Here is a 23,507-nt window from a genome sequence, read left to right as displayed (position 1 = left end):
TTTTTTATTTTTTTTTGGTGACGGTGGTCGATCTACTTCTCTATCCTCCTCCTCCTCCTCCTCCATTTCCAACAACTCTCTTAAATCTTGATGCTACCTGGGCTACACCACCACAACCTCATCCCTCAAAGTCCTGCCACTACTCCCCCCATCGCCATCGCCATCAACAACACGAATCGTCTCCCTCCTCCTCTGCCTCTCCCTCCCCATCCTCTCCCGCCACGCCCTTACATCCTCATCCTCACTCCTAACATGCATCCACACCTCTCCCCACGCCGTCCCATTCCCATCCCCCGCGCCCCTCTCCCCCCTCGCCTCCTCCTTGACCCACCCAACCGCCCTCTTCGCCCTCCTCACAACCCTTGGCCACACACGGTCGCGAAACTCATTCGGAATCCGCAACCGCGCCGCAACCCATCGATCACCGGGGCGCCGCTCACTCGGGACACTGTGCAAAAGCGGCGCATCCAAAACGCGCTCGTTCGCCATGGCGTTCGAGAACACGGCACTCAGACGCCCCGGCAGCACGGCGCATAAGAATTCGAGCGACGCGTTGACGTTGATGTCCATGGCGCGCGCTGGGTTCGCCGTCATTTTGAGGGCGAGCGCGCACGCGTGCGGGTACAGGAGGGAGAAGTCGGTTTGCGAGATGTGCACTGTGCCGCGGAGGGAGAGGAGCCAGGACGGTGCGCGCGAGGCGCTGCGTTGCGCTTCGTGGATGAGGGAGGAGGCCGTGGCGAAGTTGGAGGGCCAGTATGTGAAGGCTTCGGAGTTTATGCCGAGGAGAGGGGAGGAGAGGGGCGCGTGGCGCGCGTTTGGGTGGAGTGGGTCGTGCCGGGCGGAGGGCGAGAGCGGGGAGGGTGAGAGGGTGTGGTTGGGGGTTTGCGCCGGGGGTTGAAGGGGGCGGAGTAGGGGGTGCGATTTTCTTTCCTTTTTCTTCTCTTCATCTTCTTCGTCGTCGTCGTCACTCTTGTCCTCTTCTTTTTCTCCTGCTTCTTTTTCTTCTTCTTCTTCTTCAGCAGCAGGTGTCGATGACCCCGTTCCGTCTTGCCCCTCTTGTGCCGCCTCCGTCTCTTCTCCCACCGGCGCCACAGCAGCGCCCCAAATGTCGTAAATGATCCCCTGCCCAAACCAGTCAAACCTCCTCTCGCTCCTCAGCACCTCCACTGTCGTCGCAGCGCCAAACGAATGTCCCGCCATCGTGGCACTGTCCGTACAAAAAGCGCCCTTCCACGCATCCCAATCCACGCCATCCAGACCCCGCGAACTGGCGCCAATGTACCCCTTTCGTCGCAAATTGGCCGCCGCAACTTCCTCGCCGCGCCCCGACGCAATGAGCTGCAAGACATGATGTGCCTCCTCGATCTCGGCGAGGCGCAGTGCGATTTGCGCGTCGCGCAGCTCGCGGTCGACGCCTTTGGGGTTGTTGGGCGACGTGTCGATGGGGTTGTGCTTGGGGAAGATGTAGTCGATGCGGTCATAGCCCTTGTGGCGCTCCTGACATGTTCGCCCTGGATCCAACGATTTTGCTTCTGCTTCTCCTTCTGCCTTCTCGCTTGCATCGCCGTTCTCCTCCTTCTTCGCCCCCCTTTTGCGCCGCCACCGCTTCGTCGCTTTTCCGCTTTTCCCAGTCTCTTCTTTGCTCTCCGCCGCCCGCCACGCTCTTCGCGTCGTGTAGCCCCGCGGCTGCAGCCCTAGTCCGAAGAACTTGGTGTTCGCCGGCCCGACATCAGGGTGATTGACATAGGCGCGCGGCGCGCTGCCGTCTCGGTGCTCGATAGCCGCGACGACGAAGCCGTAGCTGGCAAACTCGCCGCATAGACTCGAGTACGAGGTGCGCGTGCCCCCAAGACCGTGGCTGAAGACCATTAATGGGAATTGGCCGTCCTCTTCTTCCTCCTCCTCCCCTGCTCCTTCTTCCTCGTCGTGAGAAAAACCTCGATCATTCTGCGCCTCTCGCGACAGCGGCCTCGCAACTTTGGCGTTCCGGAGCGCCGGAACCTTGGTAAAGAGCGTCGTAGCGCCAAAGACGGGAATCGCCAGGTGCCCGACGCCCGCGAATCGACCGTAGCCTTTAGCCATGCGGACGCGCGGGCGGGGGAGCCAGGTCAGCTTGCTCCAGGAAGGGTGGCCCGCAGGATCAGGGCCGGGCGGATCGGTATGTCGACGGGCGAGCGGCTGTCGTTCTGGGCGATGGTGCTGATGGCGTGGCGGAGTCGATGTGGCGGACGTGGTCGAGTTGCGATGTGTGGGCGAGTGAGACGGGATTTCGCACGGGTAGTACAGCGTCATGGCGACGGTCCTCAGGCGTAGAAGGTGTTTGGAATGTCGTGTGAGTCGAGAGATGGGTCGCGGTTGGCGGACGGGTAGCTCGAGGTCCATGATGCCGACCTGGAAAAGCATTAGGATCTTTGAAGAAGGGTGAAGGAGTTGAAATAGTTGCAAAGGAGGGTATTTCTTCCACGTACACTATACGGACCCGAGTAGTTTGGTAAGTGGCTCTGGTAGACGCGCAAGTGGTCACCTAGAGACTTGGGCGGTCTAGCCTTCGGCTTCTTCGCGCGAGGAATTTTGCCAGTGCCAGGGAATTTTGAACTTTGTCGACGAGACGGAGCTCTGCCTGGTTCGTTTGGAAAAGACGAAGAGACGTCGTCGGGTCTGCCGGATATGCTCGCGTGAAAGGACATGGTGTCTGCTGAGACAGGACGCCAGATCGAGGTTGGGTTCGATAAGAAGAAATAAGCTGGAACTGACGCAGGCAAAGAGTACCACCCGATGCGATGTAGATGTGACGATGGTCAACAAAAAATGGTAAAACGGAAAAGAAAAGAGAACCCCGGCAGCAAGGTGCAATGAAAGATGTAACGCACCAGCCGCCCAGCAAGCAAACAGGCAGAGCCGAAACCAAGAAAGCAAGGCGCAGGAATGATCAAGCCCAGGTAAACGCAAGTCGTAGGTATCTTCAGAAACCGACTACGCGCGATCGTGAGACGACGGAGGAAGAAGGGTGAGTGAGGGCAGGCCGGCGAGCGAGCGTGCTCTCAAATGATGCAACCAAGCCAACAACGGGATGGGAGCAGCGCTCAGCACCAACTCAGAGAACACTGGACCACGCGCCGCAGAGCAAACACACCAAACGACGATCGCAGCAGGGGGGGGGGATCGCGTCTTCCGTATCTTCAGGGGGAAAAGAGGCGCCAAGTAGCGTTATCCAGGATGGAAAAAGCAAGACAAATAGATGTACATATATGTAGGTACCGGGCAAAGGGAAGGACAGACAATCTTCCAGGAACAGACGGGCCGGCCCTACTTTTTCTTCCCTCTTTGCCCTCGCAAATCGTAATGGATCGGACGGGACCCTTGAAACCGCAACTTTCATATGTGCCTACCGCCTGCAGAAGCGAGTGGGTGAGTGAGCGCGCCAACGCGCGTCATATGTAGGTATGCATGTATGTAGGTAGGTAGGTAGATCCAGCCAGTCTCTAACGGAACGGCGCCAGGGCAACAATACCGGCGGCTGCGCGACATGGCGACAGCAATTCAGACCGCTGAAAGGCGTAGTGCGGCTGTGCAGAGATAATCAATGATGGATGATGGGATGGATTGTCGGGTTGATCGGAGTGGATGGACTGACTGACGTTGTGCGTTGACGAGGTCGCCCCACGTCCGCCGCTGACGTCAGTTCCGCTTGATGAGATTGATGCACAGGCATCCGGTGCATGCCAAAACGCTTATTTCCATCGGAACCTAAGATGTGGTTGTCTGATGCATGGCTATCTGATCCTCAGGGGGCTTCGGCATGGTTTGATGCTGCAGGTTCCTGACTGTAAAATGCATGCATGCGTCCAGCTGTGGCACCAACTTCCTATGGTCGATAAAAGTTGAACAAGTAAATATTGGACAGGAGATTGTTCTCGACAAGTTTACACGTGGTCATCACTCATCATCATCATCATCGTCATCGTCTACGCATCTCAACTCCCTCAGCAACGCCCCAAAACTTTTCCCCTTCCTCTGTGATGCAGTTCAACCCTCTCTCTCCACAACGCCACGCAATCATGCACACACTCAAATCAATACTTCTTCAACGGCGGGCTGCCCGCGCACGGCGGCGCCGAAAACCGCGTCTGCACAAACACCTTTTGCATGCCGTCGTCCTGGGCGTCAAACAGGGCGTACACCTTGTCAATGACGGCCAGGTCGACGCGGTGCGTGACCATCTTGAGGGGGTCGATTTTGCCCTCTTGGATCATGCCAAGCAGCTTCTCCCAGTACAGGTGTACAGGCGCCTGGCCGTTGCCGATGAGACGGATGCCGCGCTCCATGAGCGAGCCAATATTGAAGTGGTTGGTCTGTTGGTTGGAGGAACAGTGTCAGTGAGGGTAGGGGAATGGAGGGCATGGGATGGAAGAACTAACGTATCCCACGTAGACGCCTGTGATGCCGCAGCGGCCAAAGTTGCGCACGCTGGTAATCATCTCGTTGACCAGCTCGCTCGTGTCCGTCTCTGCGCCCAGCAGCATCTCAAAGTAGTGCGCCCAACCTTTGGCGTACTCGCCCGCCGCGCACTCGAGCGCGACGTCAGGGCCGCGTCCATCGACCATCTCCTTCAGCTTACTCGTCACGCTCTCGCCGCTTTGCAGCTTGGTGAAGTCGAGCGTCTCGGCCTGCGGATACCGCTCCTTGATGAAGTCGAGCCGCCACGCCACGCCGTCGATGACGATGACGCGCTTCGCGCCCTGCAAAAATGCAAAGTCGAGCGCCATGACGCCGATGGGACCGGCGCCCCAGATGGCCACGACGTCACCCTCGTACACGCCCGTGTCGACGACGGCGTTCCACGACGTGGCCAGCACGTCGGACAGATACAGCCCCTTTTCGTCGGGCACGTCGTCCGGCAGCTTGAGCAGGTTGGTGTCGCCGCACGGCACGCGCACGTATTCGGCCTGCCCGCCTGCAAAGCCGCCCGTGAAGTGCGAGTAGCCAAACATGCCGGCGGTGCGGCCGCCGTACATGGCGTTTTCTATCGTGTTGGAGTTTGTCCGCTCGCACTGAGACGAGAGCTTGCTTTTGCAATAATAGCACTGCGCGACTCGTCAGCCTCCTCTCAACAAAGCCACACAGAGAGCAGTGTGGTGGGTGGTCACGTACGTCGCCGCAGGCGATCTGAAAAGACGCCACAACGCGATCCCCCTTGTTCAACCCCTTGACGGCGGCGCCCATCTCATCCACAACGCCGCAAAACTCGTGGCCCAGGATGTCTCCCTTTTGCAGCTCGACGACGGTGCCGTGCAGCAGGTGGCGGTCCGACCCGCACACGGTGCTGCCCGTCACCTTGAGGATGACGTCGCGGTCCTCGAGCACCTTTGGCCGCGGCACCTCGACCACCTGCACCTTGTTCTTGCCCATCCACGCCAGCGCCTTCATCGTGTCGCGCTCGTCGCCCCACGCCGCGTCGTTGGCCGGGTTCGTCACGTCCTGCGCCGTCACGCTGTTGGTGTCGTGGCCGAGCAGCTGCTCCGCCTTGTACGCGGCTTGCGACATGGCCATTTTTACGGTGGTGGTGGTGGTGGTTGGTATCGGATGTACGCGACTTGGTGTATCGAAACAAGTAAACAAGAAAATGCGATGCGAATTCCAGGTGAGGAGTCGGTCAATGACGAGGTAGAAGACGAAGACGACAGGAGCGCTTTTGACGGCGCCAATGTACATACCTACCTAGCCAGCCATCGACATCAGCATCATCAACATCATCATCATCATCATCATCATCATCATCATCATCATCATCATCATCATCATCATCATCATCATCATCATCATCATCATGGCTCGACCCCGCGGCGCCATCTCACTATGTCCCAATCATGACATAATGCGTGCTCCCTGGGAACCGCCACACCTACCTAGCCCACCACCCACAGTCCTCCTGTCCTGGCCCAAGATAGCAAAGGTCCCGGCCAGGTGTGCCCGCTCGACAAATCCGGGGATGCATAGTACGACGTCATACGCTTCATTCCCTGCACCCAATGGAAGGAAGGAAGGAAGGAAGGAAAAAAGAAGATGCGGATTTCAAATCCCCTGCTGTGGACCGCTCGCCCGTGATTTGGCCAGCAAACGCACAGCCCGATTCGGAAATACCATTGGGCCGCGCTCCATCCGTGGTGGTGGGAGAGATGGGGAAAGAATTTGAACTTGAACGTTTCTGCCATCCCCGTTGTTGTCTTGCACTCCAGGCTGGCTCCTGTTTCCAGCACGGAGATCGGATTCTGACGTCATTTTCGCGTGGCGCCCGCGCACCAGACCATGCACCGCATCTCCTGTCCTGTCCGGCGCGAGACAACCCTCCATGGCTACACCATGCCCTGCCAAGAAAGAAAAGCGCGTCACGACTAATAGTCTTTGTGTTGGTTTTCTCTTTTCGTACGTACGTAGCTGGAAGCTGAGCTGAGCTGGCAGCCCACAGAGACAGACAGACAGACAGACAGACACATGACTACTTTTCCTACACCCGACCAAAAACTTCAAATGCCAGGGATCTATCCAGACTTTACGACTAAAAGCATCGCCAACTTCAAGAGCTCTGCCCAGAGTGGGTAGAGCTAGAAAGCAATGAACGCATTCAGATGTTGTGATATCCCTGCCTATAATACCAGCGGGGTCAGAGCCGCCAAGTCCGGCAACAGATGTTGGAACGCCGAAACGGCATCCGAGCGCGCCGCAAGCTGCTGCTGCGGCTGCTGCGGGAATTCTCGTGCGGATTCAAGCCAGTGTGGAGAATCACGTCCAGACCCCATCCAGCCTGGAGTGTGAACGACGGGGATTTTTCGTTGTGTCTCTGGCAAATTTGATGGAGTAAGGGGTTGGTAGTGATGGCCAGACCCGTCTTGTTCTTCATCTTGCTCCTTGGTTGTATTTGGTGATGATGGCTGTGGTGTCGTCGGTAACCTGTGTCTCGGTGGTTGCGCTCGGGGCCCATCTAGTAGTCAGAACGCCTCGATGACGGACGCGCGCAGCGCGTAGTTTACGTCTCCGCGCCGGAAGCCGGGACCGCGGCCGATGCAGACACTGCGTTTGATGAGGCCTGTGCCATCGCGTCAGCATCGCGTCAGCAAACATCATATGATGACTGATCGTAGGGGAGAAAGATCGTTTACTGACCATTGATGAATCGCTGCACGTCAATCGTCACTGTACGCCTTTCGCGCCACTGCCCGACCACTTCGACGCTAGCAGACGCAGTGGTGTGGCCGTTGGGACCGAAAGGCTCACCGCCGACCCACGAGAAGTCAAAGTCGTAGAGCTGTCCCCAGGGATCGGGAGACGTCTTGTTCGTGCGGCTTTCTGGAGAAATGGCGGCGCCCGTGAAGCCCATTGGGTAATCGTCCAGCGGCTGCGTACTTGGTGTGCTTGGAGGGCCACCAGAGGGAGAGCGATCACTCCGAGTCAAACTAGCACTATCAGTGCTTGTCGTGGTCGTCCTTTCAGAAGAAGGTACCACCTGTGGTGACGTTTGAGCTTGGCGTGCTGATAGATGGTTTGGCGCACAAGGGTCGAGCGACTCGTCGAGGGCCGCCACCTCCGAATCTGGATGTACTGTCCCTCCCATTCCTCGAAGCTGTCCCTTTGCAAGGGCGTCTAGGGTTTTGACAGCCGCCTCTGCAAAAGATGCTTGAGCATCGATCCGTATTCCGAGCTCCTCAAGATAACCTTCAACATCATGGCTGTCCAACCATTCCCCATCATACTGTCTCAGGTCCTCTTCCAACTCCCTGCTCCAGCTGATTTGCGGATGTAATCCGGCCCTGATTTGATCCATTTCATCCCTTGTGGCCCAAGGCCCTATGCGACGGACATTCCAGTCCGTCTTCCGAGGGATGATGTTGCCGTTGCCATCGCGTTGTGGGTAGTGTGTTCCCGCTCCACCGAGATGGATGAATGGAGAGTTGAGAAACTCTATCGGCTCGAGGACCGACTGCTGGAGGAGTGCGCGGAACTGTCTCTGAATCTCGTCGCGCGTCGCGTAGTGGCGGCAGATGCGGAACACGCGTTGAAACGCCCCAGGACGGAGCTGCGAGGTGGACAAAAGATGGAAACCCCGCTCAAGGCATGCTCGTTGGAGCCTGCGGGCAAAAGTGGTCTCTTGAAATGAGTAGGTGTACGGCAACTGTATTTCGGGAGAAGTAGCGAGGGACGGGGAGAAGTTGAACTGTGGAGAAGGGGGATTAATACCATAGCCATGACTGTCCGAGGCTACCGATCGTCTGGGACTCTCCGATGTCGAACACGACCCTCTAGATCCTGAAGCTTGGAGAGCGGAACCTCCAGGAAACAGAGAAGCAGGTAAGAATGGGATGGGAGGTGAATCGGACGCCGTTGCCCCAACTGCTGACCTCAGAGCCAAGGTGGATGGAGCGAGGACATCTTCATTCGAGCTTGATCCGATGTTCTGTGCAATTTCCATGTCCAAGGTGTCGTCGGCCAAAAGGTAGCCCATACCCATCTGTTGATAGCTTGCTTGCTGCTGGGCAGTCCTTTCGCCAATCCTGTTCTGCTGAGGCGGTATCATTTCTTCGTAGCTGCGGCTGGAGAGATTTGCCACCACTCGCTCTTGACGCGGTGGCTCCTGGCGAGGTCGATCTTGACAGGACGCAGGATTGTCAGCGTCGTCGCTATCTCCATGGTCTTCGCCGACAACCTTGGCCGTCTGGACCAGTTGGTTGAGGGCCTCCCTTGTTTGTTGTAGGTCTGATGCCAGGTCCGGGCGCAGCGAGGCAATGTCTGACGCCCGAACTTGGTCATTGAAATGGAGAAACGAGTTGTGCATGCCATCAATAACGGACTGGAGATGTTCGACCTGATGTTGGAGAGAGTTGATGGTCATCTCCTTGCGCTGCCTATAGGCGCGCTGGGCCAGGCGGATTTGCGTACGCCGACGCTGTGCCGGGGTCAGTAGGCGTACGACCGTGGGAAGAGGAGATGACATGATCCATCGGGTCTCGAAAGAAACAAAGTCTATAGAGGTCGGCATGCACGACAAGGGTGCAAACGAAATGCTATATTGAAAGAGAAAGCACCAAACAAACAAGAAATTCGTACGAAGCTCGGAAGACCCACTGTGCCAGTACTATACAATGAAGGACGGCCCATGATGACTGATCGCCGTGGAACAGCTTGCAAATAATGAGATTTTCTGATTACTCACATCGGCAGCAGTCTCGTCCTGTGTGTCCACTTTTGGCCGGCCCCGTTGCTTCTTGCTCTTGGAAGCAGAGGCATCGCCTGCAGTGGCGACGTTCCTTGTTCGCTTCTTGGTGGCGGGCTGCTCCAGTCCTTCAGGCTCCATGGTGGCTGCAAGATTCCGATGGTGGCAGTAAACCAGGGCTCCGGATTGATCGGGTAACGGCTTCGGATGGATTACTTCAGCTCCTCGGTGGATACAAGACTAGGTGGGGGACCAATTTACGGCTTTGTACCGCTTTCAATAAAGTTGGATATACGTCGTCTCTGGGACTGTTAAAACACTCTGCAGTGGTAAGTTCGGCGCACTGGTGTGTTCCGCTCAAGGCCGCGGCGCAGGAGTCGTAGACTCTATTTGAATCAGGAAGCTGAGTAATGAAGTGTCCGTCAAAACTTGTCCGTCACACGCACGGATGGCGCGATTCGTTGTCCTCAGAGACCAACTCGGCAGCTGGCACAGGCTGGACAGGCGAGCGTCGGCCCTGTAGATCTCGCGACAATCCCAAGGCCCGGGTCGATCTGGAAGCAGACAAGAATGGCCTAGCACGTCGAGCGTTCGTTGGCCAGTAAAGACAAGTTGTACAGGTTGATTCAGGATAAGGAGGGATGGGAAGTGTTTAGTGATCACCAGGTGCTGTGGGCTTGGCATGGCGTCTCGGGCCGGCTCTTGTGCATTGGTTAGGTAGGCCACTGGTGCCCACGGCGTCACCGAAAGACCAAAAGCCGCCTCTATTAAGCTATAGCAGGGTCCATTGTGTAGCTACTTGGGCTTCTTATTGCTCGGTTGAGCCACTGGTAGCACCGAATGGCCAACTGTGGTCTCAACAATGCCTCTCTCTACACATGCCACGGCACTCATGAACTTCGATCACAACTCCGCCAGACACAAAAATCATAGTCTATGCATGCTAAGCGGTTGTTGACGTGGCATCGGCGAGCCATCTTTAAGCCTTCAATGCAAGACCTGGCACTGCCACCCCGAATCCCGCTACCAGCGGTGATCAAAGTACAAGCTAATTCCGCTGATGCCTCTTTAATCATCGCTCTGCGTTTCCGCCTCGCTGCCGATTTGCTCGTCTTCGTCGTCGTCCTGGAAGAGTGGAACAAATCTAAACTCCACAAAGCTGGGCTTGGTCCCTTCTGTCCCAATCATAAACTGGAAACTGAGAACACCTTGCCTATCTCCTCGGATGCAGACTTTGTCTGCAGTTGCCATGGCCCGCATCGCTGACTTAATCAAGCTAAATTTGTACGAGTAGACGACGCGGTGTGCGACCTGGAACGTCTCGAGCAGGGCCTCTTCTTGTTGTGCCAAGCCGGGAGGTCCGTCTCTTGGCGAGGATGCCTGAGTAGCCTCAGGCTTGCCAAAGTCAACCACGGTGCTACCCAAGGAGCCGCTGGCACTAAGGGAGAAGTACGGTGCTGATTGCTTTGCCCGAAGTGCTAGTCTTTCTGGACTCGTGCTGCTCAGCTCGGTGATGGCGTCATGGAGAAAGGAACTTCGCATGATGAGTTTAAAAATGAGGTCCTCTCGCGCAAATGGAATTTCTTCGTCTTCAGCTTGATCAAGCTCGTATGTCGTCAAATCGCACGTTGTCGTTACGCCAGCCTCCTCGAGGACGATCTTGAGAGGCGAGCCAGGAGCGTGATAGGAGATTCGACAAACTGACGTCATTCCCAAAACTCTATTGTCAAAGGCGTTGATAGGGCCCCTGCCGCTAAACGAAGTGAAGGCATTGCGCTGGGTTTGGTCGGTGAAGCCGAAGATTTGCAGGGTCTCGAGGAGAGCGGGCAGGTTTATAGAAAATTCTGGAACAACGTCGTCTGTATCGTCGTCCGAGGATTGTGAAACTCGAGGGGGGTTGTAGTGGTATGTGGTGAAGAGGTGCGTTTCGAGATATGCCTCGCCTTGTAGTCGTCAGCCTGGGTAGGAGTGGAGACCAAGACAGTGCACAAACCCTGCATCACTCTAGTTTGTTCGGCAACGAAGTGGAGTCCACCTTTGCTTATTTGTAGCCGTGCTCGGGGTGCAAAACTGATGCATCTGAGAACGTTGTAGAGTTGGCGAGCGGAGCTGGACACGGCGCTGAAAATGGGCAAGCTGTCGGACTCGGCTGGCATGGCGAGGGTAGCTTGGACGAAGATGCAGAATTTTGATTGCCCAAATTTATCGCATGACCCAGCCTAATGTACACGAAAAGCCGAAAACGCCGATGGGGAATCTAGACGTAGACGCCGACGGCGCAAATCATGAATACGGATCCGAAGCTGGCAGAGACGATGAGCTTGAGCCGAGGCATGGGGCTAGGGGTTCAAAAGGCTTACCCGAATGCCAGAGATGCAGGGACGCCAATGACAGGCAGGGTGACGACGGAGCGGTCTAGCGAAGCGTTAAAAGGTTAATTGGGCAGTGTTGTCGCAGAAGCTTACTGAGGCCGAAGAAACCCGTCAAAACAAAGGCTGGTGGGTGGGTGTCAGGCGTCAGCGGTGTTGGGCTTGTTCAATGGCGAAGCTGGAGCATACCAGTCAGGAGCAGCAGGAAGCCGGCGAGGAATTGCGAGTTTTTGGCGACGGCAGGGTAGTATGGCTGAGCCTTGGCAGCTTCCCAGACATCGAGCAGAGGGGTCGAGGAAGACATTGGGAGGATCAAGGTTGGTGGAGAGGATACGGACGTAGAGGGGGAGAGAGGTGCAGATGGCAGACGTGGTGTTGATGAGCAATGAGCTGAGCATACGTGGTCTGCCGTACCTAGGCGGAGAACCCCAGGCGCCCGCACAGGCGGCCCGATCACCGTCTCCGGCCCTGCCAGCCTCACCTTTCGCTCAGCACACCACCGTCCTTGACCTTACAACTCCCTCGTCTTCAGCTCCTTTGTTGCCGCCTCGGTCCTTTTGCCTCTCCGCCCGCCCATGAATTCTCTTCCTCTATAGCACGCCGCAGTCCATGGCAAGCTCCGGCGTCAACTCCTCTCTCCTCTCTCTCCTCGTCAATCCTCCCTCTTCTTCCGCCTCCGCACCCTCCATTCCCGTCGCTTCAAACAATACCCTCGCCATGTCTGCGAGGACCCCAGCTCTCGCCAGGCGCAACGCAAAGACGGACCTCTACCGCCCCAAAATTGTCACCACTGTCGGCGCGAAGCCTGCCTGTCTTGTGAATGCCTCGGTGACGTACGTGGGACACGACCAGATTTATGCTTTTGGAGGATTTGACCAGTACACTGACGAAGGTGCCTTGCCCTGGACCCTTCTTGCCATCAACTCGTGCTGATCGCACCCTAGTCTACAACCATGTGCTTCGCCTGAACCTGCAAACCCGCCAGTGGAATTTGGTCGACAACTATGGTGACATTCCAGGCGTCCGCATGGGTACGTCCCCGTTCTCGCCCAAACCAAAAGCCTCGTAGGCATTTGCCTAACTTGAACAGGACACACTGCCAGCCTCTGGCAGGGCGATAAGCTGCTCGTCTTTGGCGGCGAAAACGAACATCGCCACTACCTCCACGACGTGATCATATTTGACCTCAAAACTGCCCATTGGACCCAGCCCGAAATCCACGGTACTCCTCCAAAAGGCCGTGCACGCCATTCTGCCGTCATCCACGACGACAAGCTCTTCATTCTCGGTGGTATGAGCGGCGCAGACAGCTACGTGCTTGACGACATTTGCTACCTCGACTTGAAAACGTGGACATGGTCCAGGACCTGGCGATTTGTTCCCCGCTACGACCATACAAGCTGGGTCTGGGACGGCAAGATCTGGGTTTTTGGTGGTCTGGGCGAAGACATGGAGAAAACGAGCGAAATCTGGTGGCTCGACATGCGTGGAAGTCCGGCATTCGAGGCTGCCATGGCATACGGAATCCCAGGCAAGGTCCTTGGAAGAACCCGCGAACACAATTCTGGGACTTGGCGCGCACCACTTCCTACAGGAAACTCGGGATACGCGGCCAATTCGAGCAGCGTGCAAACAAATCCAGGTCACTCGACGAGCTACCGGCCGCTCTTTGCGCCTGGAGCCATCTCGTCCCTCAAATTCGTCGCCAGTCAGAACCTGCCGACACAAGCTCTTGGCACGCACTTCCACGTCTTCACGTCAGGGCAGCTTGTCGACTTTGTCACCCCGGCCTCGGTCATGTCTTCCTGTGACATTAGCATATCATCTCTGGACCTCGATACCTTGCGCTGGCACAAACTCGCCGACGGCAAGGAAATGTTCCCTCCGAGCTACCGGTGGCATTACTGCACGCTGAACGAGGACGGCACACGCGCTTGGCTGCTTGGCTGCCCCACGGACCCTGCAAACACTGGCGATGCGAACGGCGAGTACTTGAGCGATGTCTTACCCATTGACCTGACCAAGTTTGGAATCCTCGGCAACGCGTTAAACTATGAGACACGGGCCGAGTCTACGAAGCTGCCAGCGTCAGACGCCAACGAAAACTCTCCGCTCGCGGGCATTGGAGCGGACCTGGTCAAAGTTTTTGACCAGCCACCCGAGTCCGGAAGCGGCACAGACTTTGTTATCACGGCTCAACCCGACGACGATGTCTGCGACGACGAGAGGTCGCCTCGCGTCGATTCCATGTTCCAGGACCCGGCGCCTGCTCCCGCCGATGCCATGATGCAGGAGACGCCGCCCATCCATGTCCACAAAATGATACTACAGGCGCGATGGCCTCACTTTGCAAGAATGTACAACTCGCAGATGCTGGAGTATCACACAAGTAAGATGCACATTCCGGAGCCGTATACAACAGTCCGTGCATTCCTGTATTACCTTTACACGGACAGCATTGCGCCGCGAGGTGAATATGGGCCGGCGCTCTGCGACGTGGCGGGAATGTTGGTCATGGCCAATCTGTACGTTATGCCGCGGCTGCGCATCCTTTGCGTCAACCGGCTGCACAAGGAGCTCGACGTGGAGCACGCAGCCATCATCTGGGAACGGGCCAGCACGGCCAACGAGCAGTGGCTCAAAGAGCGGGCGGCCGACTTTTGCATGATGTGCTGGGGCAAGGTGGTGCGCAGCAGAGGGTTCCGCAGCCTGGAAAAGCGCAGTCTGTTGGAGCTCTGCGAGGAAGTCGACCAGCACGCCCGTGTGCTGACAGGAGAAGAGCTCGAGTCGCTGGGTGCCTTTGCTGGCTCCAAGTACCCAGGGCGAGAGGGGCGCAAACGCAGTGCGGGCGTCTTGACGGCAGAGGAAATCGAGGAAGGTGAGGACGGAGAAGACGAAGGCATGGAACTGAGTTAAATTTTGTTTTTGATTTGCAGAGGCCTCGGCCGCGACGACGCTCGGCCAGGCTCACAGGGTTCTTTGGCGCCACGGCTTGTTCATTTTGCACGACGACTGTGCCAGTCCGACGACGGGGTGGATGGAGGACAAGTGATGGGATCGGCGTTGCTATGGACGGGAGTTGACACGGAAGGGATGGGGATGGGCCTTGGCAAGTTGGCACCTTTTATTACGAATGGTACGAAGCGGATTGAAATTCATCAGATCAAGTCTAGATCACCAGGAGCAAAGACAAAAATCAAGAGCCATTGCTGCTCTTTTGATTCTCCGCAAACGGACACGACGGTTCTCGTTGGCGGAAGAATTCCTTGGGCCGTGCAGCTGCCCCTCCCCCCTCTTTTGCTGCCGGTGCCCCACGATCGATTGACTTGGATTGCGTAGGCCGCGCGCCATGTCCCATCGCACCCAATGCCGTCTGTCCACCCCCTACCTTCGGCCTCCACCAGGCCCGCCGCCATCGTGAGTTGAGCAAGCCTGGAGTCGTCGCCCTGGCGGCATGCCGTGCGCGACTCTGACACCTGTCCAGGCACTGCCAACCCTGCCTTGGTTGTACTTTTATTCCACCTCGTCCTCGCAGTCTGCCTCTCCACGACCGCGCGCCATTCCACCATGTCGACCACCACTCTTGTCGAGCCCTCCAAGCCAAACATTGGCGTCTACACCAACCCGGACCACGCCCTGTGGGTGGCAGACGCAACGCCAACGCTCGACGATGTGAAGAAGGGCGAGGGCCTCAAGCCGGGCGAGGTCACAATTGCTGTCAAGAGCACCGGCATCTGCGGGTACGTCGAGCTCTGCTTTAAGCTTTAGCCAATTCTGACCAACCTCAAGCTCCGACGTGCACTTTTGGCACGCAGGCCGCATCGGGCCCATGGTGGTGACCAAGGACCACATCATGGGCCACGAATCGGCCGGCCAAATCATCGCCGTCCACCCTTCTGTCACGTCGCTCAAGCCAGGCGACCGCGTCGCCGTCGAGCCCAACATCCCCTGCCAGGCGTGCACGCCGTGCCTCAAGGGGCGCTACAACGGGTGCGAAAACGACACGTTCCTCTCGACGCCGCCGGCCAACGGGCTGCTGCGGCGCTACGTCAACCACCCGGCCATGTGGTGCCACAAGCTGCCAGACAACATGACGTACGAGGACGGCGCGCTGCTGGAGCCGCTGGCCGTGGCGTTGGCCGGCATGCAGCGCGCCCACATCTCGCTCGGCGACCCTGTCGTCGTCTGCGGCGCGGGACCCATCGGACTCGTCACGCTGCTGTGCTGCCGCGCCGCAGGCGCCGAACCCCTCGTTGTGACGGACATTGACCAAGGGCGGCTCGACTTCGCGGCCAAACTGGTGCCGGGCGTGCGCACGCACAAAGTCGACCCGTCGCACTCACCGGACCAATTCGCAGCCGAGATCAAGACGAAGTTAGAAGGGGCCGAGGCCGCCATCGCCATGGAATGCACGGGCGTCGAGTCGAGCATCGCGGGCGCCATACACGCCGTTGCGTTCGGCGGCAAGGTCTTCGTCATCGGCGTCGGCAAGAGCGAGATAAAGATTCCGTTCATGCGCCTCAGCACCCGCGAGGTCGACCTCCAGTTCCAGTACCGCTACGCAAATATGTGGCCCCGTGCCATTCGACTCCTTCGAGGCGGCGTCATTGATCTGAGGGGCTTGGTCACGCATCGCTTTGCGCTTGAGGAGGCGGAGAAGGCGTTCCACACGGCCGCGGACCCTAAGACGGGCGCTATCAAGGTGCAGATTCAGAATCTGGATTAGGCGTTATGTGAGAAACTGTGACGTCCATTTGGGGTTTGAGAGGGGAGTTATTGGGGCAGGGCAGTTGGTCAGGGGGGGGGGAGCGCGGGGTTGATGGCGTTGACGAGGCAGTCAGTCCCAACGGGACGGACGAGTCGGAAATGGAAATGGAAATGGAAATGGATCAAGTGAAACGACGAATCTTTTCAAAGCCTTTTACGTGGCACCCTATACCAGACCTACCTATATAGATTGGAGACCGCGGCTGCTCCTAGGAGCACACGAAGCTTTTCGGACAATCAAACCAACCAACTCAGTTGCACCACGTCAACGTGGAAGTTGCTTCCCCGCCAATCGGGAACCTAGCTATGGGGTAGGTAGCTATGCACGTACCCGTGGGGTAGCAGTAGCAGTGGAGCCCAGGCACTGGAGTAAATTGAGGCAAAATTGGGGTAATGGGGTGGAGAGCAAAGCGACTCCAACCGACCCACCGACCCACCGACCCATGATTGGCTGCGCAGGCCGGCGACACGCTGCAAGGCCTTGTTCAGAAGATAGGTAAGTAAGTAGGTAGGTGTGTGTATGTGTTTTAAATAAGAAAAGAAGGGGGGGTTTTTTTTTGGGTGATGAATGGGTTGGATGGGACGGAAAGCGGGGATAGTGAGGATTTACATTGCATGTTTATTTACATGCAGCGGTGATTGAATTGAGTTGTATTATGGACAGGAAGAAGAGAGGTCGATTCTATCTACATACTCCGAGGACGCGGGCGTCTTGTGTGCGAGACGCGGAGGTTTGTTGTTGGGGGGTGTGTGTGTGTCCGTATGCTTGGTGCATACTGGGTATAGGTATCCAAGGTCAGTGTGTATGTTGCGTGTGTAATGTGGATGCAAACGCCGTGTAGATGAGATGAGATGAGAACGGCCGAAAAGATAATAAACGGAGTGCAAGTTTTGAACAAAGGGGAAGGAAAAGGAAAAGGGAAAGTGAGGAAGGGGAGGAAGGGAAAATGCAAAATGCAAAATGCAAAGAACGGGAAAAGATGAAAAGGGGTAGTAAAGGGGGTTTTTCTGCACGTAAATCCAGACTCCGAAATCCAAAATCCAAACCACAAACAAACACTTCAAAGAAAAGAACAACAAAGCCAACAAAAAACAAAACACAAAACTCACTCCCCATTCAAACTCCTCTCCTCCTTCTCCTCCCCTTCTCCATCTTCAACAGACGATCCAAAAGCATCCGGCAAATCCTCAACCGCAATCTCCGCGCCAAAAAGCCGCTGAAACCTTGCCGCATGCGTATTATCCCTCCTCTTCTCGTCCTTTGCCTCATCCTTCTCCTCCTCTTCTCTCAAAATACTATCCCTCTTCTTCTGCTCCTCCTCCTCCTCCTCCTCACCATCATCCTCTCCATCCCTCCTCTCTTTACTCTCCTTCCTCACCGCACCACCCTTATACCCCGGCCGCGGTGGCGTCGGCGGCGGCGGCATTGTCTCACCATCATCTTCTTCTTCCCCCTCCTCGTCCTCGTCTCCTTCCGTTGATGTTGACGCGGCGACCTCGGGGAATTGCGGCAGTGACCCGCGCCGCGGCCGTGCTAGGATAGGCGCGAAACGGACGCGTGATCGTCCGCGGCCGGCTTGCATATCGTGCTGCACGGCGGCGATGTGCTGGGCGATGAGGCCCTGCTGCTGCTGCTGCTGAAGCGTTGGGACGGGGCGGCGAGAGAACGAGAGGGCATCGGCGTTGTCGTTGTCGTTGTTGTTGTCGTTGGCATTGGCGTTGGCGGCGGCGGCGAGGGCAGCCTCCTTACTGGCCCGGTATTTGGTCCAGAGGTACTGGAAGACGTGGTGGCCGTGGATGCTGGGGCAGTCGGCGGCGTTGGGGGAGGGAGGCGGCGTCGAGCTGCGAATGCCGCAGCAAGAGCAGTTGAGCCAGGTTGGACAGCAACTGCTTTTGTTGTTGTCCGAGGGGGTGTGGGAGCCGCCGGCAGGGGGGAGGCGTGGCAGGGGTGCTGGGGCTAGGGGGTTTGGGTGTCAGCTAGAGAGTACGGTAGGTACCGAGAGGACGACACAAACCACGTGAGGAGGAGGGTGGGTGGAAGAAAGGGGCCAACGTACCCTCAACCTGCTGCTGCTTCCTCGCCCTGTCAATGTAGATCGGCGCGTTCTTGGCGTACACCGCGCACTCCATTTGCCTTTCAAGGGGCAGATCCGGGACGCGGGGCCTCAACTTCCGGGGCGTCGTGGTGGTGCTGGTGTGGACGGCGTCGGCGACGGTGAGCCGTGGTTGGTTGTCGTCGGCGTCGTCGTCGTCCTCGTCCAGCGGCTCCATGAAGGGCCGCACCCAGGGGCCGACGGTTTGGTGGTGGAAGTTGGTGTCTGTCGTCTGGTGCGGACAGACACCGCGCTGCTGGTGGTGGTGGTCGTCGTCGTGATGGTCCCCTTGGTCTCCACCACAGGCGTGGTCTCCGTTGTCGCTGTCGTCGTCGTTGTCGTCGTCTTTGGCCCGTTCCTTGGCCGGGAGATCGAGCTCGTAAATTTTCTCGAGGAGCTCGGCATTGGTGTATGCCTCGCCCTCGTCGTTTGAGCCCGTTTGGGCATCGAAGGGCAGAGAAGACAACGAAAAAAGCAAAAAGAAGGTGAAGGGGGGAGCCATCGTGGAGAACATGGTGGTGGTGGGGACTTTTGTTGCTTGAATAGGGGTAAGAATATGAGTAGGGACTAGCTGAAGGTGAGAACACTTACAGGTGTGAGGTTGAAAGTGTGGAAGTTTCGTTGCTTCGTTACGTCGTGTCTTCGTTGCAGAGCAGAGAGCTTGGGTAACGAAAGAGTGTCTGTATGCTTGAACGCGTGGAGATCAGAAGCTGAGATGAGAGTGTGGACGATGGAGGACAGAAGAGAACAGGAGAACGGAGCCTTTTATACCAAGAAGATGAATCAGTACGGGCAACAGCCAAAGAGTGGACCAAAGGGTCTATCTGTCTAGTCAAACCAAAAGGGTCCTGTTGTTCATTTTGGGTGGCGTCGTGTCAACACCATGATCGCACAGTCCCGTCCCAACCAATATGATCCAGTCCAAACTAAAGTTGCCCGGAGATCCATCACCTGATTCCATGTCAAGACTCAAGTTCCACGGATCAACGCAACCAAAGTTTGGGGGATTTGGGGTGGACGACATCAGGCCATAACCTGAACCACGGTCCTTGGTGTGGGTCACTGCTCTCTTGTTCCAGCGTCATCATCAACCATACCGTAGCGGACACACACAGAAACAGCAAGGACATTAGCGCATTGTTCGAGGAATGATTTCGTCAAAAGGTCTGTTTAGTAAGGATATCCAACGCTCTCGCCCATTGTTCGAGGCTCCCACCTAAAACGCCGCCGCATATGCAACCAACCTCAAAGCTCCCGTATTATGCTGCATTGAATCGAAAGTCGTGTCCGGACAGGGTCCAGACAGGGTATTATAGCTCATTTGTTGGAGTCTGCACTCGAGCGACTCGAGTTCTTTTCGGCGGGTGAGCCAGCCTCAACCACTTTTTCTTTGACGAGTTCGGCAATGTGTGTGCCAATGTCACCAAAGCCGTCAATCTTGCTGAGCCGGCTGTCGAATAATTCGGCATCCCGAAGCAGTCTGGGCACAAATTAGCGTCATTTTGATCCAAGTGTGAAAAAACACGTACCTCGCCTTTCCAGCTGCAGTCTGCACGGATGTTTCTCGAAATGCCGTGCCCCATTGTTCTCTGTAGCTGGAAAACACAGGACTAATGATTGATTGGACGGTTGGTTCAGGAAGATGGCGGCTAAGCGTCCGATGGAACGTGTTTGTTTCCTTGGTTAGCGTTTCCATGTACGGGCTGACCTGCTGCTCCGCCGCGGCGTCAAAATCAATCTTCCGCATTGAGTTGACGTGAAGGTTGAGGCGGGCGCTCATAATCTCAACCAGCTTGTCATGTATGTTGGCTTGCTGATCCTGGTAGAGTCGACGCATTTTGTCAAAGTCGGCAATGCCGGAAGAGGAAGATGTGTGGCGGCGAATGAACTCGCGAATGTAGGGTATCAAAGCGATGAAGAAGTTGAGGGCCTGTGAGGCGAGGGCTAAATGTTTGGTGGTAATGCTCTTGAGTCCGGCAGTCTCCTTGGCTCCAGCTCCCAATATGAGCTGGCAAGCCCTGGACTGGAAACTGCGCAAGTAGTCTAGCAAGGCGACTGAAACCTCCGAAGTAATGCTGGGTATCACGGCGATGAGATTTTCGAAGCGATCGATACCATGCAAGGCAGCCATGACGCAGTCGACTAGAACAAACTTCTCATCATCGATTGCAGCGCTCTTGGTCGTCTTGCCTGTGCCATTGGACTCGGTTGTGGAGCCGTTGACTTCCTCTGTAGGCACATCTTCCCAGATAATCTTGCTCTTCGTCCAGGCCGCCGGATCGCTGTTCATGGCTTCAATGATTCTGTTCAGCACAACGGTATCGTGGTCGGCAAAGTCTTTGGCCTCCCACTTATCCCCATCCATGATTTGGCGCAAGCGGTTGCTCTCCATTTGACCCATGGTGGTGATAAATTGCTTGATTTGGTTGTCGACGACCCCTTTCAGCGCTGCTCCTGAACGTCCAGAGACTGCCTCACACTCATCGGCAAAGAGGCGATTGATGAAGAAGTAGCGCAAAAAGCGTTGCAGCGGAAGACGGACGGATTGCTCCCCTCTGACCCTTAAGATCTTTGTGATTTGGTTTTGCGCCGCATCTACCGCTTGACCCAAGAGACTCGACATGTCGAGAGCCTGCATGAGCTCCTCCTGCAAGTGGCCGTCCAAAGGAAGCTCTGGTACGGGCTTGTTGAGATACCCGTCCAATGCTGTGGCATTGAGATTGGGACTTTTGGGCGGAGATCTGATTCCAGGCGAAATGGCAGTACCACTGGAGACATCCAGTAAAAGCTTGACCTGTGTGCTGAGCCTCCGTATAGCCTCGCCCACATCGGTGTAGATATTGACCAAGAGTTGCTCCGAGTCCTCGTGTTCCAAGGACCGCAAGTTCCGAGCCAGGATACTGGATTTCTCCTGTTGCGAGGTTGCTCTACTACTTGCCCTCGTAGACGTAGATATAGTGGACTCCACATCGTCGTCCGTGGAGCTTGGGAGATGCTGGCGAATCAAGACCTTCATCTCACGAGTCACAGCATCCCGAAACGCTGCTGTGGCGACGCCGGTGTGGTTGGACCGACTCAATCCCGTCAGGAGCCCAAGGAGCGTTGTTCGCATCACACTTTCGGTACGCAAATAAGCTGGGAGTGTCATCGGACTGCGGTTGTCACCCCTTGTCCGTAGCGACGCCGATGCCCATCTTTGTAGCGTCTCTGCCTTGGGGACGCTCTTGATGTGTTTCCGCAAGTCATCCATGAGAATTTCGAGGAATCGCGACTCGAAGCCTTTGCCGACCCTGGCTCGCATTTGCAGCATGCCCTGGGCGAAGCCATCCAGCGCCTTGAGCTCTCGCAGATCGATGAGATTGCGCGGGAGGTAGTCCGGTAGCCAACCCTGGTCATCCGCCCCTGTCACCATCAAGTCTCCGGAAACAAGGAGCTCAAGCATGTCCATTCTGTCCAAAGCTTCCTCAAGTCTTCCGTCGTCGATGAGATCCTCGCAACTAGCGACGCCTTCTACGACTGCCCGGAGTTGGTCAACCGCGTTGGTCAGCTTGCCAAGATTTTCTCGCCGCCGCTTCATGCTAACAATCTTTAATCCACCAATAGCCATGTCATTATCAAGTCGATCCAGATCGTGACGAAGTGCCTGGATGCGCTTGACAGACTCAGCCGCTTCGGATTGCAATTCGCGCAAAGAGCCCAGTGCTGCAAAAAAGGACGTAGATGCAGTAGATATCGACGAAATCAGATGAATTTCCACCGTGTCCATGTACCAGGACAGCTTCTCTTGCAGAATGGCGTTGGTGGCGAGCGCTTTCCTCCGGCTGGGACCAGGAGAGTCCATAGAACCGTTGGACTCCTTGGTATCCTGAGGTTGCTGGATGACCTCTGACCGCTCGCTCACGACGTCAAACGTGCGGGGATTCTCCAAGTGAAAGTCTTCCTGGAAGTAGACGTCCGGGATCGTAGATAGCGGTGCAACCGCGTTGGGGTTGCGCTTCGAATTTCCTCCACTGGACCTCCTCCGCATTTTGGGCGAATCTCCCGACGATAGGCTCGTCGCAGACTCCTGGCGAGACAACGAGGGCCTCTCCGGATGTTGGCCCAGCCGTCGCTCCAAAATTTCCGCAAAGTCGTCCTTCTTCGGATCCCTGCGAAACAGTTGCGCGGCGCCATTGTCCGAGTCGGCCTTTGCTCTTTGGAAGGCGTCGAACAGGGAGCCCACTTGGGTCAGATAGGGCTTGAATGCCGAGGGCTCGACGTGCGGGATGTTGGTCAGAGTGACCGGGGGAATGTCCTTTTGGGAAGGGGCTTTGACAGCGGAGGGAGCGGAGGTGTAGGGCAAAAGGCCAGTCCGGACGATTGGAGGTTGGAGCAGCGTAGATATTGCTAGGAACCGTCAGCATGTGCCATTATCACCCACTCAAATTCACGTCCAACCATTTTGACCGCTTTCCGTCACCGGTCCTATGTGTCTATGTGACGTATCGAGGCTCCCGCCAATGGAATGTATTGAGCTCGCGGTCGAGTCGCGACGCGGGCGGTATCTGCTACTCTGGCTGGAGCTCGGCCTCTTGGCCCAGTCTTGCTGCGCGGTGGGAAATGGGAGACGGTTCGAGGAGAGCGACGCGGGGGAGTCGAGGCTCTCGGTGGACCTCCGGGGGGAGGGAGCCCGAGACGGCATTGTCGAGGTGCGATAAAGGAGCGTGCGGCCGGGAGAGGCATAGGGAGTGCAATCACTCTATTTTGAGAGGGTGGGAGCTTTCCTAGTAATCATTCCCGCGCGTCAAACTGGAGGGAAACCATGGCTGTGAAATTGATGTTGAGCTGTTGGAGCTCAAGGTGGCCTTGTCATCCAAGGTGGCTTCCCTCCGCAGGCGGAGCCACAGTTCTGCCGGACATGGATCCATCACCTGGCTGGGCTGCTGCGCCACACCTCACCTCAGCCGCAACAAAGCTCCCGTTCTGTCTGTGCACCTTCAACACCCGTCAGGCGCTGACACCACATTGCGATTGTGGGGACATGGAGATTTGGAAGAAAGAAAAAGTGTTAATTGCACTCCCCTGCCAAATGCC

General features: G+C 56.6%; 8 protein-coding genes across 8 annotated transcripts; 2 read left to right on the top strand and 6 right to left on the bottom strand.

Moving 5' to 3' along the window:
• Positions 1–102: 102 nt before the first annotated feature.
• IWZ02DRAFT_381826 lies at positions 103–2,082 on the bottom strand (the record flags this gene model as incomplete). The annotated part of the gene is given in 5 exon segments (XM_066765187.1): positions 103–349; positions 551–930; positions 1,093–1,511; positions 1,523–1,637; positions 1,729–2,082. 5 exon segments carry the CDS (start codon positions 2,080–2,082, stop codon positions 103–105), a joined length of 1,515 nt encoding a protein of 504 aa, XP_066620715.1.
• Positions 2,083–3,747: 1,665 nt separating this feature from the next.
• On the bottom strand, positions 3,748–5,813 carry IWZ02DRAFT_456977 (chaperonin 10-like protein). Its single transcript, XM_066767913.1, has 3 exons — positions 5,152–5,813; positions 4,419–5,084; positions 3,748–4,352 (listed from the first exon to the last, which is right to left on the bottom strand). Exons 1-3 carry the CDS (start codon positions 5,710–5,712, stop codon positions 4,074–4,076), a joined length of 1,506 nt encoding a protein of 501 aa, XP_066620714.1. The 5' UTR covers positions 5,713–5,813; the 3' UTR covers positions 3,748–4,073.
• A 1,086-nt stretch (positions 5,814–6,899) lies between these two features.
• IWZ02DRAFT_35836 (uncharacterized protein) lies at positions 6,900–9,454 on the bottom strand. Its single transcript, XM_066764320.1, has 3 exons — positions 9,206–9,454; positions 7,162–8,938; positions 6,900–7,084 (listed from the first exon to the last, which is right to left on the bottom strand). The coding sequence occupies exons 1-3, from the start codon at positions 9,344–9,346 to the stop codon at positions 6,987–6,989; spliced, it is 2,016 nt and encodes a 671-aa protein (XP_066620713.1). The 5' UTR covers positions 9,347–9,454; the 3' UTR covers positions 6,900–6,986.
• An 819-nt stretch (positions 9,455–10,273) lies between these two features.
• Positions 10,274–11,878, bottom strand: IWZ02DRAFT_434920 (putative DNA repair protein Rad1; the record flags this gene model as incomplete). Its single annotated transcript, XM_066766405.1, has 6 exons — positions 10,274–11,148; positions 11,199–11,424; positions 11,469–11,544; positions 11,566–11,620; positions 11,671–11,700; positions 11,764–11,878. The coding sequence occupies 6 exons, from the start codon at positions 11,876–11,878 to the stop codon at positions 10,274–10,276; spliced, it is 1,377 nt and encodes a 458-aa protein (XP_066620712.1).
• Positions 11,879–12,062: 184 nt separating this feature from the next.
• Positions 12,063–14,910, top strand: IWZ02DRAFT_405552 (kelch repeat protein). The gene is made up of 3 exons (XM_066765664.1): positions 12,063–12,466; positions 12,519–12,605; positions 12,665–14,910. Exons 1-3 carry the CDS (start codon positions 12,184–12,186, stop codon positions 14,488–14,490), a joined length of 2,196 nt encoding a protein of 731 aa, XP_066620711.1. The 5' UTR covers positions 12,063–12,183; the 3' UTR covers positions 14,491–14,910.
• Positions 14,911–16,363, top strand: IWZ02DRAFT_456964 (sorbitol dehydrogenase-like protein). Its single transcript, XM_066767912.1, has 3 exons — positions 14,911–14,991; positions 15,059–15,314; positions 15,364–16,363. Exons 2-3 carry the CDS (start codon positions 15,142–15,144, stop codon positions 16,298–16,300), a joined length of 1,110 nt encoding a protein of 369 aa, XP_066620710.1. The 5' UTR covers positions 14,911–14,991; positions 15,059–15,141; the 3' UTR covers positions 16,301–16,363.
• A 947-nt stretch (positions 16,364–17,310) lies between these two features.
• Positions 17,311–18,936, bottom strand: IWZ02DRAFT_500927 (uncharacterized protein; the record flags this gene model as incomplete). The annotated part of the gene is made up of 2 exons (XM_066770266.1): positions 17,311–18,298; positions 18,399–18,936. 2 exons carry the CDS (start codon positions 18,934–18,936, stop codon positions 17,448–17,450), a joined length of 1,389 nt encoding a protein of 462 aa, XP_066620709.1. The 3' UTR covers positions 17,311–17,447.
• A 572-nt stretch (positions 18,937–19,508) lies between these two features.
• Positions 19,509–23,370, bottom strand: IWZ02DRAFT_35685 (Vps54-like protein-domain-containing protein). Its single transcript, XM_066764312.1, has 3 exons — positions 22,872–23,370; positions 19,964–22,820; positions 19,509–19,914 (listed from the first exon to the last, which is right to left on the bottom strand). Exons 1-3 carry the CDS (start codon positions 23,113–23,115, stop codon positions 19,752–19,754), a joined length of 3,264 nt encoding a protein of 1,087 aa, XP_066620708.1. The 5' UTR covers positions 23,116–23,370; the 3' UTR covers positions 19,509–19,751.
• Positions 23,371–23,507: the final 137 nt, after the last annotated feature.

The sequence above is a fragment of the Phyllosticta citriasiana genome (genome assembly GCF_038021145.1).
Source record: "Phyllosticta citriasiana strain CBS 120426 chromosome Unknown IWZ02scaffold_10, whole genome shotgun sequence".
NCBI lineage: Eukaryota > Fungi > Ascomycota > Dothideomycetes > Botryosphaeriales > Phyllostictaceae > Phyllosticta > Phyllosticta citriasiana.
Note: the sequence above shows the minus strand (reverse complement) of the source record. Positions and strands in the feature narration are given on the sequence as shown.

Bases quoted from the DNA above. Each gene is read 5' to 3' on its own strand.
- IWZ02DRAFT_456977 (XM_066767913.1), bottom strand. From the start codon at position 5,712: ATGTACATTGGCGCCGTCAAAAGCGCTCCTGTCGTCTTCGTCTTCTAC. The intron at 5,085-5,151 runs GTACGTGACCAC...CGAGTCGCGCAG, and splicing joins TTCAGATCGCCTGCGGCGAC to TGCTATTATTGCAAAAGCAA. The intron at 4,353-4,418 runs GTTAGTTCTTCC...TCCAACCAACAG, and splicing joins CAGGCGTCTACGTGGGATAC to ACCAACCACTTCAATATTGG.
- IWZ02DRAFT_35836 (XM_066764320.1), bottom strand. From the start codon at position 9,346: ATGGAGCCTGAAGGACTGGAGCAGCCCGCCACCAAGAAGCGAACAAGG. The intron at 8,939-9,205 runs GTGAGTAATCAG...ACCCCGGCACAG, and splicing joins AGGACGAGACTGCTGCCGAT to CGTCGGCGTACGCAAATCCG. The intron at 7,085-7,161 runs GTCAGTAAACGA...GCGATGGCACAG, and splicing joins CGTGCAGCGATTCATCAATG to GCCTCATCAAACGCAGTGTC.
- IWZ02DRAFT_405552 (XM_066765664.1), top strand. From the start codon at position 12,184: ATGGCAAGCTCCGGCGTCAACTCCTCTCTCCTCTCTCTCCTCGTCAAT. The intron at 12,467-12,518 runs GTGCCTTGCCCT...ATCGCACCCTAG, and splicing joins TGACCAGTACACTGACGAAG to TCTACAACCATGTGCTTCGC. The intron at 12,606-12,664 runs GTACGTCCCCGT...TAACTTGAACAG, and splicing joins CATTCCAGGCGTCCGCATGG to GACACACTGCCAGCCTCTGG.
- IWZ02DRAFT_456964 (XM_066767912.1), top strand. From the start codon at position 15,142: ATGTCGACCACCACTCTTGTCGAGCCCTCCAAGCCAAACATTGGCGTC. The intron at 15,315-15,363 runs GTACGTCGAGCT...ACCAACCTCAAG, and splicing joins AAGAGCACCGGCATCTGCGG to CTCCGACGTGCACTTTTGGC.
- IWZ02DRAFT_35685 (XM_066764312.1), bottom strand. From the start codon at position 23,115: ATGCCGTCTCGGGCTCCCTCCCCCCGGAGGTCCACCGAGAGCCTCGAC. The intron at 22,821-22,871 runs GTTGGACGTGAA...GACGGTTCCTAG, and splicing joins GACGGAAAGCGGTCAAAATG to CAATATCTACGCTGCTCCAA. The intron at 19,915-19,963 runs GTACGTGTTTTT...ATTTGTGCCCAG, and splicing joins ACTGCAGCTGGAAAGGCGAG to ACTGCTTCGGGATGCCGAAT.